The sequence below is a fragment of the Parasteatoda tepidariorum genome, chromosome 8, assembly GCF_043381705.1.
Source record: "Parasteatoda tepidariorum isolate YZ-2023 chromosome 8, CAS_Ptep_4.0, whole genome shotgun sequence".
Classification (NCBI taxonomy): Eukaryota; Metazoa; Arthropoda; class Arachnida; order Araneae; family Theridiidae; genus Parasteatoda; species Parasteatoda tepidariorum.
Window position 1 is genome coordinate 5492654 of NC_092211.1, and position 19092 is coordinate 5511745.

The window sequence follows — 19092 nt, forward strand, 5'->3', positions numbered from 1 at the left end:
GTACTTTCCTGATAACCACATGGATTTTTTGTTATTTAAAAATAGTTAAGTAAAAAATGTTACAATTGACCCCACTCTCCCCTACTCCTACATTTTAGATGGTTATGCAACAATGCGAAAAAAGGTGCACCTCTAGATATGTTCTTCAAACCAAAATAATGGTTCAAAATAAAAGAAAAGCAGATACATGTGTCTCATTCACTTTTTAGTCTTTTTATTGCAATTTAACATTAAAAAATTTGTATTTGGTATTAACGACGCAACCAAGATGATTTCGTCTGCTATTATGAATTGTCATTGAAACTTACCTTCACTGTATTTAAAATTTGATTGTAACGATGATGATATAGATTTACTAAATTCTGAGGAATTTTAGATCGATTATTATGAGAAGTAATTAAGAATGTTTAAACTTAGAAACTGGTTGAGATTTGATTTCACCCTTTTATTTCTTCTTCATTCGAACAGAAAATATTCTTTTCTGTATTAGGACTGGAAATTTCAAATCGAGAAGTTCACTCAAGCGGATGATCTACCGATTTTTCTCCTTTTATGTTTCTACCGCAATGACCGAAAACCAAGTCATTAGTTCTCTCAGTTTATCTGAAATCAAGCTTTCATCCGAAAATTCTAGAACTCAAATTAGTTCTGTAAGTATTAAAAAGGAAGGGGAGGGGGACCTCTAGGGACTGCGATTGATAAGAAACTTTTCCAGAAAGCTGCGGGCAACATTTCCGGAAAACAGTTCCACGGAGACTTGATCTTTAATTATTGGCCGCAGGTTAATCATTTCTAAAGTGAGTTTTAGTTAAGTTTGAGAAAACAAAAATAGGAATTCGGACGGAGCAAGTGATGGACTATTTGAATTGTGAGCTGATTGCATCTGCAATTTATTGATATTTAAATTGATGAAATAAAACACAAATGGATGGTCATGGAATTTTAAACTTAATTATTACAAAATTCAAAAGTTCTTAACTTTACGTAAAATACACGTTCTGTTGATTCAAAAACCTATGTAAGAAAGGTCCGTTACAGCGACTAGTCATAATAACAGATATATTTTTCATTATAGCTGGCTTGATCCTCAACCACTAGATATATCAGGTCGAGTCTTAAGTAACTTCCGTTATTTTTATCAGACATCTATTTTTCTCTCATTGAATAACAAAATTATATTAATTTATTATGTATTCGCCACTACTATCTATAATCTTCTCCCATCTTTCTGACAGTTTATCAATTCCTTCCTTGTCAAATGTGGTTAGTTTGAACGGACAGCCTGCCTGACTTGCTCTTCAGAATGGAGGGTTTTTTCATTCAAAAAGTTTTGTAAGGAACAGAAAAGGTGGTAGTCTGTCGGGGGAAGATCAGGGGTGTAAGGTGGATGTGGTAAAACAGACCATCCAAGCTCAGGAATTTTTTCTTGAGTCACCCTTGCTGTATGTTGCAGTGCATTGTCGTGTAAAAGAATGACTATTTTGCGATTGGCGAGTGCAGGAAGTTTTTCATGGAGTTTCTCTTGCACTCTTTGCCACTGCTGAACGTATCTACCAGCAGTAATCATTAAATTCGACTTCAACAACTCGTTGTGAAATATTTCTTGACAATAACACCATGCACACAATATTTTTGTCATGGATGTTTGTTTTCGGATCTGGTAAGGGTGGTTTATCCTTATCAATCCACTGTCTTTTGCAGACTATATTGTCCATTTTTCATATCCTGTTACAATCCTGTTTATTCGTGTGAGCAGACTTGTGGCGATCTTCTTTGTTCTGTTCCCCGAGATTGTGAGGTACCCATACTTCAAACTTGCTGACTTTCCCTAATTTTTCCAGGTGGCTGTTAACAGTTGATTGTGGAGGCCGGGATAGCCTAGTTAGTAGGGCACTGGGCCCATGTCAGAGAGTTCATGGGTTCTGTCCCCTTTGATCGAAGACGTAAAGTAAATGGTGACTGATGCACATTAAATCTGTCGAGTCGCAAAGTCCTACATGTTCCCATGACAAATCAATACCTCTGGGGGTACTGATCCAGGAGTTTCCTTGTCTTCTGGATTGGTTCAAAATGACAAGCCTACGGAGTTGAACATTAGCAGTCGTAAACCCAAAAATTAGGTCGATTGTTCGTCGACGGTTATAAAATAAAATAAAACCGTTGATTGTGATCTATTCAACCCTTCTGCTATACTACGTTGGTTGACGTGGATTTTGCTCCAATATTGCCTTTAAAAGGTTGTCGTCAAAGTCGGAAGGACGTCCCACCCTCGGTTCGTCTTTTAAGGTCGTATCTACAGAACGGAATTTAACAAACTGATTTCTAACTGCCCGATCAGTTATTAGTCCCTTACCATATACATTGCATATTTTTTTTCAACTGTCGCCTTTGCACTATTGCCTTATTTAAATTCCCAAGGCATTGACGAATATGTTTGAATTCAGAGGTTAAAAGAAACCAGTTTAATGTAACGTGTAACGAACAAAACCATTGACAAAAGACTAACTGAAGCCTCGTTCATAGAGTGAAGACAAAAACCGGTTGTTATGGTTACTCATAGTAGATAGATACGAACAATAGATTTCTACTTAACTGCATCGAGAGTTACTTATGTCTCGACCTAATATTTACGATTTCTTTTATTTCAAACAACTATTTTGATTTTCAATGGGCTGTTTTTTTCCAACAGATTAAATTAAATAGCCCTGTAATTTAAGAATGACAGAAATGTTTGAATAAGTTTTTAAAATTGTAATGACAATTTGCAAAAAAGCAAAGGTAATACCGTTTAAGGTTATTTGTAACAGTGTATGTTGATTTTTAAAACAGTAAGTTGGCAAGAAAAGGAATAAGAGGACTTGAAAAGAATGTGATTAACATTCTTCACAAGTGAAAATTTCTAAAAATAGCAAAAGAAATTGTCTTTTGTAAGGAAAAATAAATAAATTAGCTTCTGTTCGCCCACATATTGCTTTAATAAAATAGGCTGAAATTTTAAAAATTGTCGAAAGCTCTTTTTTCGATATTGATGCAACTGAGATAAAAAAAATATACTCAAAAGAGGAAAAAAATAGAGCAAAATTTATCTTGTTTCTTAGTCTTTTATGGGAACCCCAAAAAGCTCAATCATTTTTACCGAAGTGCTTTGGTAATGATTTTGTTAAAATTATCCTTAAAATATAATTTTATAATAAGCTACAAAATTAAATTCCTAGTGCACTTTAGCATCCAAATAGTCTCGGTGCTGCCATCTAGTGTGGCAGAAACTGGATGTCCAAAATTAACATGACCAACGGTATCTCACCCGTTGTGGTGGTCCTGAAAAAGTGGATACCACCTCTGGAGAACGCACTAGGCATAATCGGCAAGACTGATTGTGCAGCTCATTGGAAATTAAAAAAATAATAAGCCACAAAATTTGGTTGCATTTGGCAACTTAATCATGACTACCTTAGAGTATGGGATAAAAACCATTTATTTATTTAATTTTTTTTCTTTCAGTTTTCTATTTTGTACCCCATACGTGATAATACGAACTAAAATTTTAAAAATTAGGTAGTTATGTACTTTATTTACGTCACACTAGAGCTGCACAATGGGCTATTAGCCTTGGTCTTGGAAACATCCCTGAGGATGATCCTAAGACATGCTATTGCAAATTTGATCCTCTGCAGAGGGTATGACCTCCCTGCTTTGGTAGTCCGACAACCTGCAAGCGAAGTCGAGCACTTTAAGGAAGAACAGTTAGATAAAACTTAACGAGGACCCATACCGTGCACCCTCGATCCCTACACTGGTTGATCAAAGTGGTCACCCATCCGCTTACAGACCACAACCAGTGATGCTTGACCCTGGTGTTCTACTGGGAACCGTATATTTACGATCAGTCCAGGGCGGGATTTTGAAAATCAGAATTTCCCGTAAAATGTTATTATGTGAACGGAAAAATTACAAAATGAATAGTTTAAATACCATATCTTGTGTTTTTTATAACCAAAATTTAGTTTTTTTTTTCTTTTTTTACCAGAAATGGCATTACTATAAAGTATTGTAATTTTACCAGATTTTATTCTTTGTGTTGATAAAAATAAATTTGCATTTTAATATTTTTTTCTATAATTATTGATTACTTAAACAACAGAAAAACGTATTAACCTAAAATGGTTTTTACTGTAACGGTGGAAGGTGACTTAGAAATTTGACGTAATAGTGGAATTCCGTGTTTACATCGAGTTTTCACTGTATATGCATTTTTTTTTTCAACCGTCGTTGAACAGACGACCCAATTTTTTGGGTTTACGACTACTAATGTTCAACTCCGTAGCCTTGTCATTTTGATCCTAATCCAGAAGACAAAGGAATTAGCATAGATCAAGCAAAGGGAAAAATTTGCCTTTGTGTAGGACTTTTTGACGGAACTAACCCGCATTTACGTTACATGGAGAGGAAGACCACGAGAACCTCCCAGAGTTAGCCTGACGGCAAAGGGACTTAAATCCATGATCCGTCTACCACTGAGGATATTTCACGTCAGCACTGTAGTCAGTGCAAGCTGGATGCGGAATTCGTATAGTACAGCTATGGCTGTGATTTGAACCCGGTTCACCTCATTGGAAGGCGAACGCTCTATCACCTCAGCCATCGCGGTTCTGTATATGTTTTTGGAAAAGACCACACATGGTTGGGTAATTGGGGAGCATACTAAAACCAAATGCCCTCCAATTTACATTGTGATAGCTTACAGCGCGCTTGGGCCAATATTGTCTTCCACTCGAGTTTTCTCTAGTGTGATTTTAACAAGAAAACCAAAACTCAAAAAAAGAATTATCTCAATGTGTATGGAAGCTGCCCAACAGAAAAATTTTTTGGAATAATTTTTCACTTTTTCTTGAAATAATTATTTTATTATTACTTCTGTGAAGCTGAAATTATTCACAACATATTTCCTAACATTTAAAAATCAAATCATTATCTTATTTAATACTTTATCAATAAATACAAATCATTAATATAATCTGCAATCTTTTTTTTTTACCTCAACCTTGAATTGATTGCAGAATAAAATCTATTTCTAGAGATTCTCACTACATATGCCTGACACAACATACTGATACTACATATGTCTCACTACATATGCCTCACTACATATGACTGAATTCGAAAAGCCGTTATAGGGTTGTTAAACGTTTTGATTTCATTAAAAATCTCTATTATTTCTCACGCTTTCTTTTCCGCCAACAGATTTGAATGCGTAAGGCTTAGTAAAAGAGCCTTGGCATTAAATTTAATCAATTAATAGCCAATACATGGATTCCTTTCCGAAAACCTTCCTCACGTATATTAGTGATGGGCAATAACAAGTATTTTCAAATAGCAGGTTACAGCTGTTACGATACAAAATAATACCTGTTCCAAATACATGTTCCAAAATAACAGGTCTACGAAAAAAAATTCAACTTTTTTATATTTGAAACATAGTTTAGAATGGCAGGTATTTTTGAAGCAGTTACATATTTTTCTATTAATTTGACAAAGTTGTTAAAAATATCGCGAAGTTTTTTTCTTGTTAATTTTTTAAACAATATGAAAGCAATTATATACTAATTTATCTTTTATTCTCTATTGTTTATAGGCTCGGTGAAAAAACTATATTTCATCCTTTTTATGTATATATATATATATTTCTTTTCATGATTATACTTTAGTAGATCAGACAGTTCAAAAGTTATAATTCATAAGTAATTTCTGATGGTCGAAAATACTTCCAAAAGCATTTTCGTTATTGTAATCAAATATAATGAATATTAATAGAAACAATAATTTTTGTTACAAAATATAGTTCTTTTAAAATGCATTTTAAGGAAAAATGAGTGACACAGACAGAATTCTTTTACAAAACTTGCATCGTTTTAACAAGCATTAAATAATTGAGAAAGCTTAGAGAATTTAAAAAAGTTTTGCAATATTGCAATGTATATTGTTCCTAAATAAAAAAAATTTAGGATTTCCCTATCGTAGAATTTTTTCCCCAAACATATACAAGATTGCCTAGGCGATGTTCATGATTGCAGTTCTAGTGGCACCATGCAAAATAAAATATAAATAATAAATAAATAAAAGAAACTATGTAAAGAGATACAAACTATTGAACTAAAGGGAATAAGCTAAATAAAAACATTTTTAGAAAATAGGCTGTATAAAAACATTTGATTTCAGCAAAGTAACTCGTTAAATTATCAAATTTAAAACAGCTCTAAAAATTATAATAATGGAATAAAAATTTTATTTTGTCCATTTTAGAAAATAAATTGGAAGAAAAAACACATCCCTTAGAGTTATTTAAATAAAAAAATATAACTAGTTTCAGAGTTATCTACTTTGTTAGAGATTTAGCAGAAATAGAAAACTTGTAGGGCCCATCGCAATGTCTGGCGACGCCCCTCTATCAATCGCATTAATAAAACTTATTTTCCTTTTTTTTCTTCTTATTTTAAACTGTACAGATATGGCTAAAAAACAATTTAAACATCATAAAAATATTGAAAAATAAATTTTAGGCAAGATAATTGAATTAAAATTTTTGTCTAGTATTTTGAAACAGGCCTCTGGAAGTAACCTGATATTTTTATAACAGGAATGATTAAATAACAGGTACAAATTACCTGCTCCAAAAAATCTTAGCCATTTCTAACGTATACATAATACTCGCATTATTGATGTCTTGGTGGATTGATTTTTTGATTCCCGTCTGCAGTCACAACCTCAGGGCCATTTTCCAAATTTATAATTTGATAATTTAAATTTATATTAAAAATTGAGATTAATCTTTACTTTGGAGCTCAACATGAATGTAAAAAATAAAGCTTTTCTTTTATTCTAATTTGATTCTTTATTAAGCAATTTACGATTTTTGTTAAATAAAATTGCTTGTTAATAACAATATATGGACAATTGTAACTACATCAATCAACATTTTCAGCTCATGGTAATTCATCGTAACCTCTTCCACAAATAGTCATTTCTTTAAGCAAGAACAATTTCTTGACAACTTGATATTTCTATAATATATTATTATTTGAAAAGAAAAGTTAAATCACCAATTAAATTACGTTCTTTATTTGATTGCTACTGATTTATCTTTCGCTATTTTCTCGAGTTTAACTTTTGTTGGAATCATTCCAGAAAACTTACATTTATTTGTTTCTGGAGGGGAACCAAGATGAAGAATTTTTAATTCAATTCTTTGTTTCAAGTACTATACCAAAAGTTAAAGAATCAGTTCTGACTTAACTACACAAACTATATTATTGTTCAAGAGTTGGAACAGGAATTTTTACTGCTGTCATTTCATGAAGCCGTAGAGCAAATTTGTTTACGTAAGATATTACTTTTGTACTATTCTAATGCGTTTTGAAAATATTTTTAACCTTAGATTGAAATTTTGAGAGATTCTATTATGGGATTTGAAAGTTTTTTAAAAAAAAAATGTACGCAACTTTCTTCGTTTTATTTATTTAAGTTTTTATTTCTTAAAATTGCTTTTTCTAAAGACTATAGGAAAGCTTTCAAATAGGTTGACAGCGAATTTCATTTTTATGTTATGCATTTTTTTTTACACTTTTTAGATATTATCAGAGAAGTAATACTTATATTAGTTCTACCTAAACGATCGTTCCTCGTATGGGTTTAAAAAAAAGAAATAATTAATAAATCAGTATGCAGAACATTCCAGAAATAAGGAACAGAATTAAAGAACTGGAAATCAATTGCTGGGAGACGGGAAGAATGGGAAAAGCTTCTGAGGAAGGCCCAGGCTCACAAAGGGCTGTCGTGCCAATTCTGATGATACAGAACAATACAATAAAATTTTGCACTAAATTGAAAGGTGTCTACCAACACAATTAAATAAAGCCAAAATAATTTTATTTCTTTTTTAGTGTCGTTTTTTGCTTTTATCGGTGGCTTTACGTTAATAAATTAAGCAGGTATACCGGTGGCTTAGGCGATTGGATACAGCGTTCGCCTTCCAATGAGGTGAACCGGATTCGAATCCCAGCGACGGCTGGTCGACTGGCCGGATCATGGGTTAGTGTCACCTTGCCGTCAGGTTAACCATGGAAGGTTTCCGCGGCCTTAATCTGCATGTGACGCAAATGCGGGTAAGATCCATCAAAATGTATACTTTTAAGTTTATAGACAGGATTGATAGACAGGTTCAGACCCATCTCTAAACTAAATAATGCAATTTTAGTTAGAATTTTTGATTTTATTTTTATTCTTTAACAATCTAATGCATTTTCGAATGAATTTAATTCTTTTCAAATATAAGCGAGAAATTTGATCGCGTCAAAATAAATTAATTAGAATTATCTAGAATGAAAAATATTAATTATATATAAAAATAAGAGAGTCACTTCTTATTGCAGGAATACAATCAAAGTTTGAAGAATCCATCTTATCTGGAGAGAACACTCTTAATAGAAAAGAATGCTTCTTCGAAGAAAAGCTTATTATTATTCCGATTACATTTCTGCTTTGAAGTAATGCATTCAATAGGCTGATTAAAGCAGAAAAGGATATTTCTCTGATTTATGTGATACTATTGTTATGATTAGAAACAAGAAACATATTAATATTTTGTTTTTATTTCGTAGCTGAACTGAGAGACGGTCAATGTAGCAAGTCGGAAATAAGAGTTGTTAATTGGGCAAAAGAATTAAGGAAAACGGGATATTATATTTATCCCAAAACAGTTAGTTTTTTTAAGTTAATATTAGATGCATTAATTTAGACTAAAATAAAGATAATTCGAGCTTCACTGAAGTCAAAAAGTTACCTTTATCAAGGTCCTTAACTGTTTTTAAAAAAATACATTTTGATTTGAAGTATGTTAATAAAAACTCCGTATATTCTATATATCTATAGTCCCTACCCAAATTATTAGACGCACTATAAGATTCTATGTAAAATCTTAATTATCATTTGATACTCTATACAGCTTGATTGCTTTTGCACGACTGAAACTGGTTTGCACTTGTTTACGTTAGTGTATCAATGGGTTAAATGTGACGATATATAATATAAATTCGACGATAGGATAAACTAGATGATATATTATACAAATATAAAATACTTATCATATCAAGCATTATATTAGTATATTATAATTATAAGATTAAATTATTAGACGGATTGTAGAGTTTTAATGATGAAATTTTTTGCACGAATTTATAGACAATACTTTTATAGTTAAACACACATGTAATGGGTTTTTATTCAGGAGATTTTTTATATACCTCCCATTTGTATTTATTTTTAACGTATTGCATTACTATGTTAACCCATTGATACAGGAACGTAAACAAGTGCAAACCGGTTTCTGTATATGCAGTTGTGGATGATTACTTAAATCCTATGACGCAACGGAATTTGAAACGGAATATAGATCTCGTGATCGAATTTTGATACTTTTTAATGTAACTATCACAATGTAGTAATTTAATATTTTGCAATATACAGTATAACATACTATTGTAATTATTTTAAAACTGAAACAAAAAAATTATCAAATATTGTAAAAAATAAATAATTGAATGAAAATATTTCCCATTCTTATTCATTTTTTACTGAATCATTTGAAGCGCGAGTATTGGAAGTTTTCATCCTAGTTAAGAGAGCGACATGAAAAGCTATTATGAGAATGAATATAACGCCGTTTAACTTACTTAGAGGTAAATCCGATTATCCTGTCTCGGTAAAAGCCTGTTATCTAGGAAAGTTTCTTGAAAGTTGAAGACTTTAGTCCAAAATACGTATAATTATCTTCATTATGGTACTAAAGCTTATTTTACACGAAACAAGTTTTGTCGAAGACACCCTAAAAGTAATTATTTGCATGCAAACTAACTTTAAATTAAACGTTTAGTTCAGTAATTTGAGTGAGTTCTATAATTTGACCGTTTATCTAAATCCATTCCTGAGTTTTTATTAAATTAATAATTTTTTTTCTCGCCCTTTTGAATCTATTTGAAGACTTGTTTTTATAAATATTTGCTCTAAATAGTAAACGATTAAAATTATTCATAAAAAGTTCCCCCCCCCTTTTTTTTAAAAACATTTTTAGTTCATTTAACCGTGTTTCCCTAACTAATTATTTTGGAAAAAAAAATGCAAACAGTCAACATATTTTTTTTTATTTCATTCATAAATACAGGGAACTTAAACAAAACATAATACACAAGCTCTAAGTTGACATTTAAAATTTTTTTGTGTAAAAAATATTTAATATACCATCAGTTTACTATCTCAAATTATCTCGAGTATTTGTTCATATCTTCATCTGAAAAATCATCTGCATTACTTTAACCTTCGCTCACGAACGCTATTTTTTTTACTCTTTTTTTTTAATCTGTAAAATCATCAACTATCGTATATACAGGGTGTTCCAAAATTATCTTTACATCACCTGGCTTGAAATTGATTACAACTGGAAGTGCTTAGGGCCACCAATGGTGCGCATGTTGAAGTGAACTAAACAAAACGTTATTAGTTGCAGTAATACACGCAAAAGACAGAATATAAATATCTTGTTTATTTTCGAAGTTATGAATTTTTGAAGTTGTAAAGAGAATTTTGGAACACCCTGTACAATTGTACAAAACACGTCTGCAGTCCCACAAATAGTAAAACTCCTAAACAAAAATCGGCAAACTTATCAAAGCAGATAATTATTATTTTTTGTTTCTCTTCCGACCGAATAAAATCGTGATAAAAAAAATCGCATTGACGAACTCTTCTATGCCCGAGTTTACTCGGGATAATAAATATTTGCAATATATACATACCCGAGTTAATTCGGGATAATCAGAGAAGCGGTTAAAGTATTGTAACTTTATGAAGTATTCCTACTATAGTAAAGTATTCCTACTTTATGAAGTTTGAAAATTAAATGCTTTTTGTTTACATTTGTAGAGTTGGTTGCTATCGGCAATTTTTTACCGTCATTTATGGAAAGGTACCCTGTTTATCGAAATCTATCACAGATAAAATTCTGGTGGGGGAGCACTGCAGTGTATATACCACTACAAAAATGTAATTCCATTTTCCTAGCATACAAGACGTGTTAACTCGATTCTATGGTGGGTTACCTTTTCATAGATGAAGGTAGACAATGTCCATAACTACTCTCCCCATATTTGGAACTTTCGGACGTGATGTGAACACGCATACCTTGGCAGAAACGCCCACTACGATTTGAACACGCCTACTTCAATGCATGATCCGCATTGAACAGTTGGTACAAAATACAAAACAAGTAAACAAGCACTCTGTTTACAGGTACTGTTTGTTGAACGAAAGAACTGCTTCTGCCGTAAGTCTGTGATCATCTGTTGCTATGGAAACAAGGAGCATTCTCATTTCAAAGAGGTAAGATTTTTATACTTGTGACTGCCACATTATCTACCTCCTCACGCTGTTGCTACTCAGTCTCGATCCCACATACCGTACAACGTATTTACTCGACTTCCAATGGCAACAAAGGAGCTATCACGTCCGTGAACTTAATAAAGCTCACCTTATCAGCCCTCAAAAAGTACGGTGATCTTAATACAGCTCTCCCGGCTCTAACAAAACAAGTGGTATGCCGTTCATCGAATTCTATCACAGAAAAAAGTCTGGTGGGAGAGAACTGTAGTGCATCTACCACTACAAATATACAATTCCAATTCACAAGTATATAAATTTGAGATAACTCGATTCTGTGGTGGGGTACCTCTTCATAGATGAAGGTTGACATGGTCGATAACTAACTCCCCACATCGGTGACCCGTACGTGATGTCGATTTCTGCTTCTCATCCCACACATTCTAGTCAACTCACAACAAACGTAGATTATTATGAATTAGTTACAGTTAAGATAAGACATGAAAACTTGACTGCAGGAGCATTTTATTTTAGCTCCAACATTTATAAAAGTAGAAATCTACTTTGTCAAAGTTAGATTATTTCTACGAAGCGAAATCCCAGATAAAATTGCTCGCAAAATGTCGGAAATATTTCAATAACAAATAAATTCAGATTAAACTTTTAAATTTATAATGGGTAAATGGAAATGGAACTACGATGAATGTAAAATTTACTTTATATTATCAAAAGGGAAAAAATTAAAGAAATAATTTAGAGTACCGAGCTTAAAATTAATTGAAAAATCTTTTGATTATTTATTAAAATCTAAGTTATACCCCTTAGAAAAGTCTGCATAAATTTATCTCAATCACAAACAACAAAGATTGGATCATTCTATGAATCAATCGGCAGTCTCATTCCAGAATTTATGGGAATCAGAAGAATTGTTCATCAATAATTAATTAAAAAATGCTCCATAATTTTACTCACTCATTAATTCAATAAGTCAGGAGTATCTTCGAAGACTAAGCATCAGAACGCAATACATAATGTTTCTTACATAGATGCTTTCTCAATAATCATTTATATTTACTTATTTTTTGCATGCTATAGTACATGAATATATCCATAAGAAATTATACGAAATTTATTATCGAGTTAAAAAAAATAAATTTATATATATAATTTTGAAAAAAAATCAGATTTTTGGCGAAAAAAAATAAACATATTGTATTGTCAAGAACTTTATTTTGTATATTGAAATTCGATATTATTCACTGGATAGAAATAAAAAAAAGTATTTTTTTTTTGGAATCTACAAAATATGAATGGAAAATATTTGGACTCCAAAATAGGGTTCAGCAGTGGATGCGACGTTTCTCAGATTTCATTTCAAGAAATAAGCAATAAATAAATTTCATGCTCGATATCGTTATCAGTTTTCGTCAAATCTTACAGAAATAAAGCTTCAGTTACATTCTCTTGAATACACAAGAGATATTTTCTATTCTATCTCAATATTATTATTCTTAATTTTTTTTTAAAAGAAAAAATTCTTATTTAAGAAATTTAATATATGTGTATAAATATCTTAAATCTCGAACGAGAAAGTTCAATAAACTTTCTTCTCGAGTATAAGAGATGCAAATAAAAGTTTTCAATTATTAGGCGCGATATATTATGGACAAAATACTTCACACACTGAGAACTTTTTTGCAAATGAAAGAAAAGCGCCGTGAATGTTAAGAAATACGCAGCAAAAATATAGAATAAAAATGGAAATATGTACGAATATGGAATGAAGGTACAAATTCAGACTGAAGTTAAATAATAAAAAATGAATTAGTCGTAAAGATAAGGAGTGGGGGAGACAATAATCAGATATAAAAATATATATTTAAATGAAAAACGAGCAAATATTCGATTATAAGTACAAAATACAAATACGAAACAAGCACTCTGTTTACAGGTACTGTTTGTTGAACGAAAGAACTGCTCCTGCCGTAAGTCTGTGATCATCTGTTGCTATGGAAATAAGGAGCATTCTCATTTCAAAGAGGTAAGATTTTTATACTTTTCTCACCCATACAAATTATATCTATTCCTTCATTTTTCCTCCACGTACGTTTGAAATATTTTAAACTCGTAATATTGATAGTACTCAAGATAACTGGCGGTATGGAGTATTTTACTTTGGCAGAGAGTGGAGAACTTCTTCTTAAACGTCAGTAACACGTTGCATGTCTTCCCAAGTATTTTCAACCTCATCCCATCAAGTGATATGGCTCTCGTTATAACACATTGGCAAAATAGGTCTTGGTTTGGATTTGAGTAATAGTAAACAGCACGCATGCGTTGCTATGGTGATCGCTGCTGTTTTTGTTTTTATTTTCACTAGCAGGCATTTTTAATGTACTTACATAATAATAATTGTTTAAAGTATTTTTATATTCTTTTTATTACTAACGTATAATGACTGTCTTGACTATGATTTCAATATAAATATGAACGTTGAAGAGGGAAAAGTATTTTGTGAAACACGAACATAGGCAAGATTTGAAATCAAACATCAAAGAGAGACAGTTTATGCAACCCATGATTTGAAATGTTTAACGGAGTCAATCCAGAAACAAAAAAGCATTGGGTAACCAGTGATAGTAATAAGGCGATCACAACTTTTACCACTTTTTTAAATGAATCTGTAAATAAATTTGTTTATTTTTTTTTATTTTATTTAATAATAGTATAAAATATTTTGAATTGCATTGCACACTATTATTTTACTTTATTTTAAGGAATGCAATTTTAAATAACAAAATACGAAACTCCTGATATTTCCTAAGCCGTATTTTTCCCTCTGTCTTAGATCTTTAAGAAATTGAGCACGAAGATATGCAATAAGGATACATTCAAGAAACAAACACTCACTGAAAAGAAATAGAAAGTAAAATTCAATGAGCTTGGAGTCGATAATTTCAGATATAAGGTAGAACTCTTATCTTTCTAAGCAGCTTTTGCTTTAGCCATGTCTGAGCTGTTTTAATGTCAGGCCTCCTCCAAAACTTTCTTTAAGTCGATTACATTTCATAACAGTTTTTTTCATATCAAAGTTCACTGAAAAAAAAATGGACAGTGACTGGATAAAGAGTAAGTCTTTCTCTTTATGCATGCATTCATGTGAGTATACATGCATGCTTGCATATACACACATGCATACATGTATTCATACTACATGCATGCATACTTACTACATACATGCATGCTACATACATACCATATACACGCATAAAAAAGTTTGGATACGGTCAATTTTTCGATAAGTATCCATCGTACTGAAAAAGTAAAAAGAGCTATAATTAATATTTTTTTAAAAGATATACTATACCAAACTCGATCTTTCAACATCCACTCACATTTCGCAAAAAGAAGCCTACATCCTATTTTTGTAACATGATTTAGTTCAGGGGTAGGCAACGCGGCCCCCCCCCGATCGATTTTTAATGCGCCCTCGCTGGACTAATGTAAATGTATGATAGCCAGAGCGATTTACTCACTCTTGTCCCTCCTGTCAAACGGCGATATACAGCAAGTAGTCAGTTGAGTTTAGGATTGTGCATAGATTAGCAGTTTGCTTACCTCGAGCGTATCTTATAATACGCACGTATTTTTTGTTAGTGTGTGATCGTATTTCGAATAGACCACGCGTAAACCGTGCATTTAAAACTACCAAGTAATCCGAAATAATTCTTTTCTTTCAAAACCCTTTGTTGAAAGCGATGAACTGGATCCTAAATTAAACAGTGATCTTGTTTGGATGGGTGATCTACTTTCGCCACTGATGTAGTTTCTGACGCATCAGCTAGGTTAACTGTGACTGTATTGTAACTTGTCGTTTTAGTTTCAGTTTGCTTTCATGTTTGAGCTTCTGTTTGTTTATCTTTGGTATAATGCTTCTTTGCTATGCTTTCGTTATGTTTTAAATAATAAACGTTTAATAACGTTGTGTTTCTTTTTAAAATAGAGTTGTTATAGTTCTAGTTTTTTGTGTTTTAACACCCCTCATGGATAAATGTAAAAGAAAAAGAACATATTATTTTAACGATGAATGGGAACATCTATAGTGTTTCGTTGATTACAAAGGGAAGTGTATTTGTTTGTTGTGTTATAATAGTGTTGCGATTCCCAAGAAAAGTAATATTGAACGACATTTTAAGACCGTTCATACCAATTTTGATAGAGACTATCCAATGAACTCTGAAATTAGAAGAAAAAAAATTATTTCTTTAAAATCTTCAATAACTAACCAGCAAAGTTTTTTTACTAAACCACTGCAACAACATAAAGCAGCAACGATCGCGTCATATAAAATATCGCATTTGCTAGCTAAGAATAAAAAACCATTTACAGATGGAGAATTAGTGAAAGAAGCCATGTTAGAAGCTGCTGATTCACTTTTTGAAGAATTTAAAAATAAAAAGGAAATAGTTTCAGCTATAAACACGTTGCAATTATCAGCACGAACTGTTACTAGAAGAATTGAAGTAATTGCGGAGAATTTGGAGGCAGAATTAGCAAATTATATGGAAAATTGTATTTTCTTTTCGCTACAGATGGATGAATCGACAGACGTGACAAATATATCACAATTAGCAATTTGCGTGAAGATGGTATTTTCTGATTTTACAAAAGAAGAATTCCTTAAAGTTCTGCCATTAAAAGGAAGCACCAGAGGAGAAGATATCTTTTCTACTTTTAAAAAGTATATAACAGATGTAAAATTACCTGTACAAAAGTTATCGTCAATTACAACAGACGGGGCACCAGCGATGACTGGTAAGAAAAAAGGATTTATTGCCTTATGTAGACAGGATTCCTTATTCCCGAAATTTATTTCTTATCATTGCCTCATACATCAGGAAATGTTATGCGCAAAAACAATCGGTTTTCAACCCGTATTTAGGATAGTAACAAAAATTATTAATTCCATAAGATCGGGAGCTATGCAACACAGATTGTTTAAATTACTTTTAGAAGATGAGGACGTTCAGTTCACAGATCTTCTTTTACATACTGAAGTGAGGTGGCTGAGCAGAGGTAAAATACTTGAGCGGTTTATCATGCTTTTGCCACAAATAAAGGAATTTATTGCATCAAGAGGCGAATTTTACGAGCAATTAGAAAATAAGGATTGGCTAATCGACCTCGGATTTCTGACAGATATAACGGCAAAGTTGAATGAATTAAATTTAAAAATACAAGGGAAAAATCAGCATATCGCTGACATGATTAGTGCAGTAAATGCATTCAAATGCAAGTTAGTGTTGTTGAAATCCCATCTATTGAAAAAATCATTATCACATTTCCCAAATATAAAATATACTGTTGAGAGTTTAAATTTGAATAATGAAAATTTTACTGCTACATCATATTTAGAAATTATAGATAAGCTAATAGAAGAGTTTTCTTCTAGATTTGAAGATTTTGCAGCATTAGAACCCGTTCTAAGATTTTTCATAAATCCATTCAGTGTTACTGAAGATGATGTCCTTGAAATAGTTTCAGTGTATTTCGATCTTCATAATATCGAAGATCTAGAATTAGAAATAATAAACTTGCAAAGTGATATTATTTTAAAAGCGCATAGTAATGATAAAATGTTTTGGAACTTAGTCGATGAAAATAAGTATCCTATTTTAGGGAAATGTGTGCTAAAAATTTATTCATATTGTGCAACAATATACAATTGCGAGTCTTTGTTTTCAAATATGAAATATTTGAAATCAACATATCGAACAAAGCTTAATGACTCACATTTAGATAATTGTTTAAGGACCGGGAACTCTAAATATATCCCCAATTATAAGAAATTAGCTGAAAATATGGACACCCAAGTTTCACACTGAATTATATGTATCATTATGTATGACACCAACAAAATAAAGTTATAAAAAATCTGTTTTTTTTTTTAATGTCTATTTATACCCATTGATTATCTGTAAAATATGCGCCCTCGGTGATTTTCAAATTTAGTATTGCGCCCTTAAGGACAAACAGGTTGCCGACCCCTGATTTAGTTCATGTAGTTATTGGTTCAGCAATCACACGAGAGTGTCCTTACATTTATGGATTGATCGAAGAAATATATATCAAAAAACGTTTCATTCGTAATTGAAAAGTTAGTTTCAACACTTTTTTATCATTTATTTATTTATTTAAACCTTCGTTCTTGATGCTATTGTTTTGAAAATAAATGTCTACTCATATTATAAAAATAATTTATAATTAATTTATAATTTTTTTTTACCCAGTGCCTTTAAAAGGATGTTTCTTTGGTTGAAATCTATAATACAACGAATTCAATGGCAGAGCATTGTTATAAAAGTCTTAAGTTCGGAGGAATAGAAAAAGATAATAATAAGTATCTAAGCTGGTATATGTTTAGGCGTTCATTGACTTTATCTGGCAGAGATGGTGATAGTTTCCATTTGTCGAAAGAAAGTAAAGCATCTCATGATTCATAATATAAAAGTCTTTACATCAAGATCAAAATATGAGATTATCCAGTTTCTTTTCGAGTCTTAAGTCTCAAGTGGAGCTTTTATCAGCGCAATTTCTTGGCAAACGTTCAAATAGAAACGTCAGCCTGTGTGAAATACAATGAAAATTTATTCTGTGAATAAAACTCTTAAACCCTAGAATAATGTAATTGACTTAGGGGATATAAAGAAAAGAATTTTGAAACTATGTTTACTGTAATTCTATATGTTTCCTTTATCGAACTTGACATGGTTGTTCTATTATTCTGTTATTTTGAGCAATTTTTTTTCTTCTTTATCGGCGATTTGAAACGTGGTTTTTATTTGTTTCCGCTCGTTTTGTTGTTGATATCTGAGGGGAATACATTAATGAATCTCTTTTTATTTATCTCAATCAATTTGGAGGCATTTGTAGCTAAAATCTTATCTTGAAATATCTTGGCCAGAAGGTTTAAGCCTCAACATTAAATGTGATTGTTATATATTTGTTTAACGTTTTCATGCTAGAAGATTGAACATTAAAATGTTAGAAGTTAAAACGCAGATATTTTTGATTTAATTGTTCAGTTGAATGAACAAAACTGTTTGAGATTGATTAGATATTTTGTTACCCATCGGCAAAATGGGTCTTGATTTGGATTTGATGGCGTCCACACACTTTTCAACTGTGTTCAAGAGTAATAGTAAACAATGCGCATGCGTTGCTGTGGCGACCGCTGCTGTTTTTCTTTTTCTTTTTACTAGCATGCATTTTTAACGTATTTACATCATAATAATTTAAAGTATTTTTATATTCTTTTTATTAATAACGTATAATGACTGTCTTGGCGGTGATTTCAGTATAAATATGAATACTGAAGAAGGAAAAGTATTTTGTGAAACACGTACATAGGGGAAGGATATGAAAAAGGACAAACATCAATGAGAAGGGCCGGGATAGCCTGGTCGGTAGGGCGCTGGGCCCATATCCAAGAGGTCGTGGGTTCGATCCTCGCCGGCCGAAGATTCCCCGTGTAGTAAATGTTGACTGATGCACGTTAAATCTGTCGAGTATCAAAGTCCTCCATGTTCCCACAACAAATCAATACCTCTGGGGGTACTGATCCAGGAGTTTCCTTGTCTTCTGGATTGGTTCAAAATTACAAGGCTA

The 19092-nt window shown here is 31.9% G+C and overlaps 2 protein-coding genes across 7 annotated transcripts in view; both read left to right on the forward strand.

Moving 5' to 3' along the window:
- Window positions 1–19092, forward strand: part of LOC107453173 (histamine H1 receptor-like) — a 420328-nt gene that overhangs the window by 139374 nt on the left and 261862 nt on the right. For 3 of the 6 annotated variants that reach the window (XM_071184615.1, XM_043047827.2, XM_071184617.1), the window contains exons 2-3: window positions 11338–11427; window positions 13376–13465. The exons of 1 other annotated variant lie outside the window; for it this stretch is intronic. The gene's annotated coding sequence lies outside the window, so the exon portion shown is untranslated. The remainder of the gene's footprint in view (window positions 1–11337; window positions 11428–13375; window positions 13466–19092) is intronic. 2 more of the 6 variants (XM_016069880.3, XM_043047828.2) reach the window with 2 other exon arrangements.
- LOC139426285 (general transcription factor II-I repeat domain-containing protein 2A-like) lies at window positions 15837–17309 on the forward strand. The gene has a single exon (XM_071184486.1). It carries the CDS (start codon window positions 15837–15839, stop codon window positions 17307–17309), a length of 1473 nt encoding a protein of 490 aa, XP_071040587.1.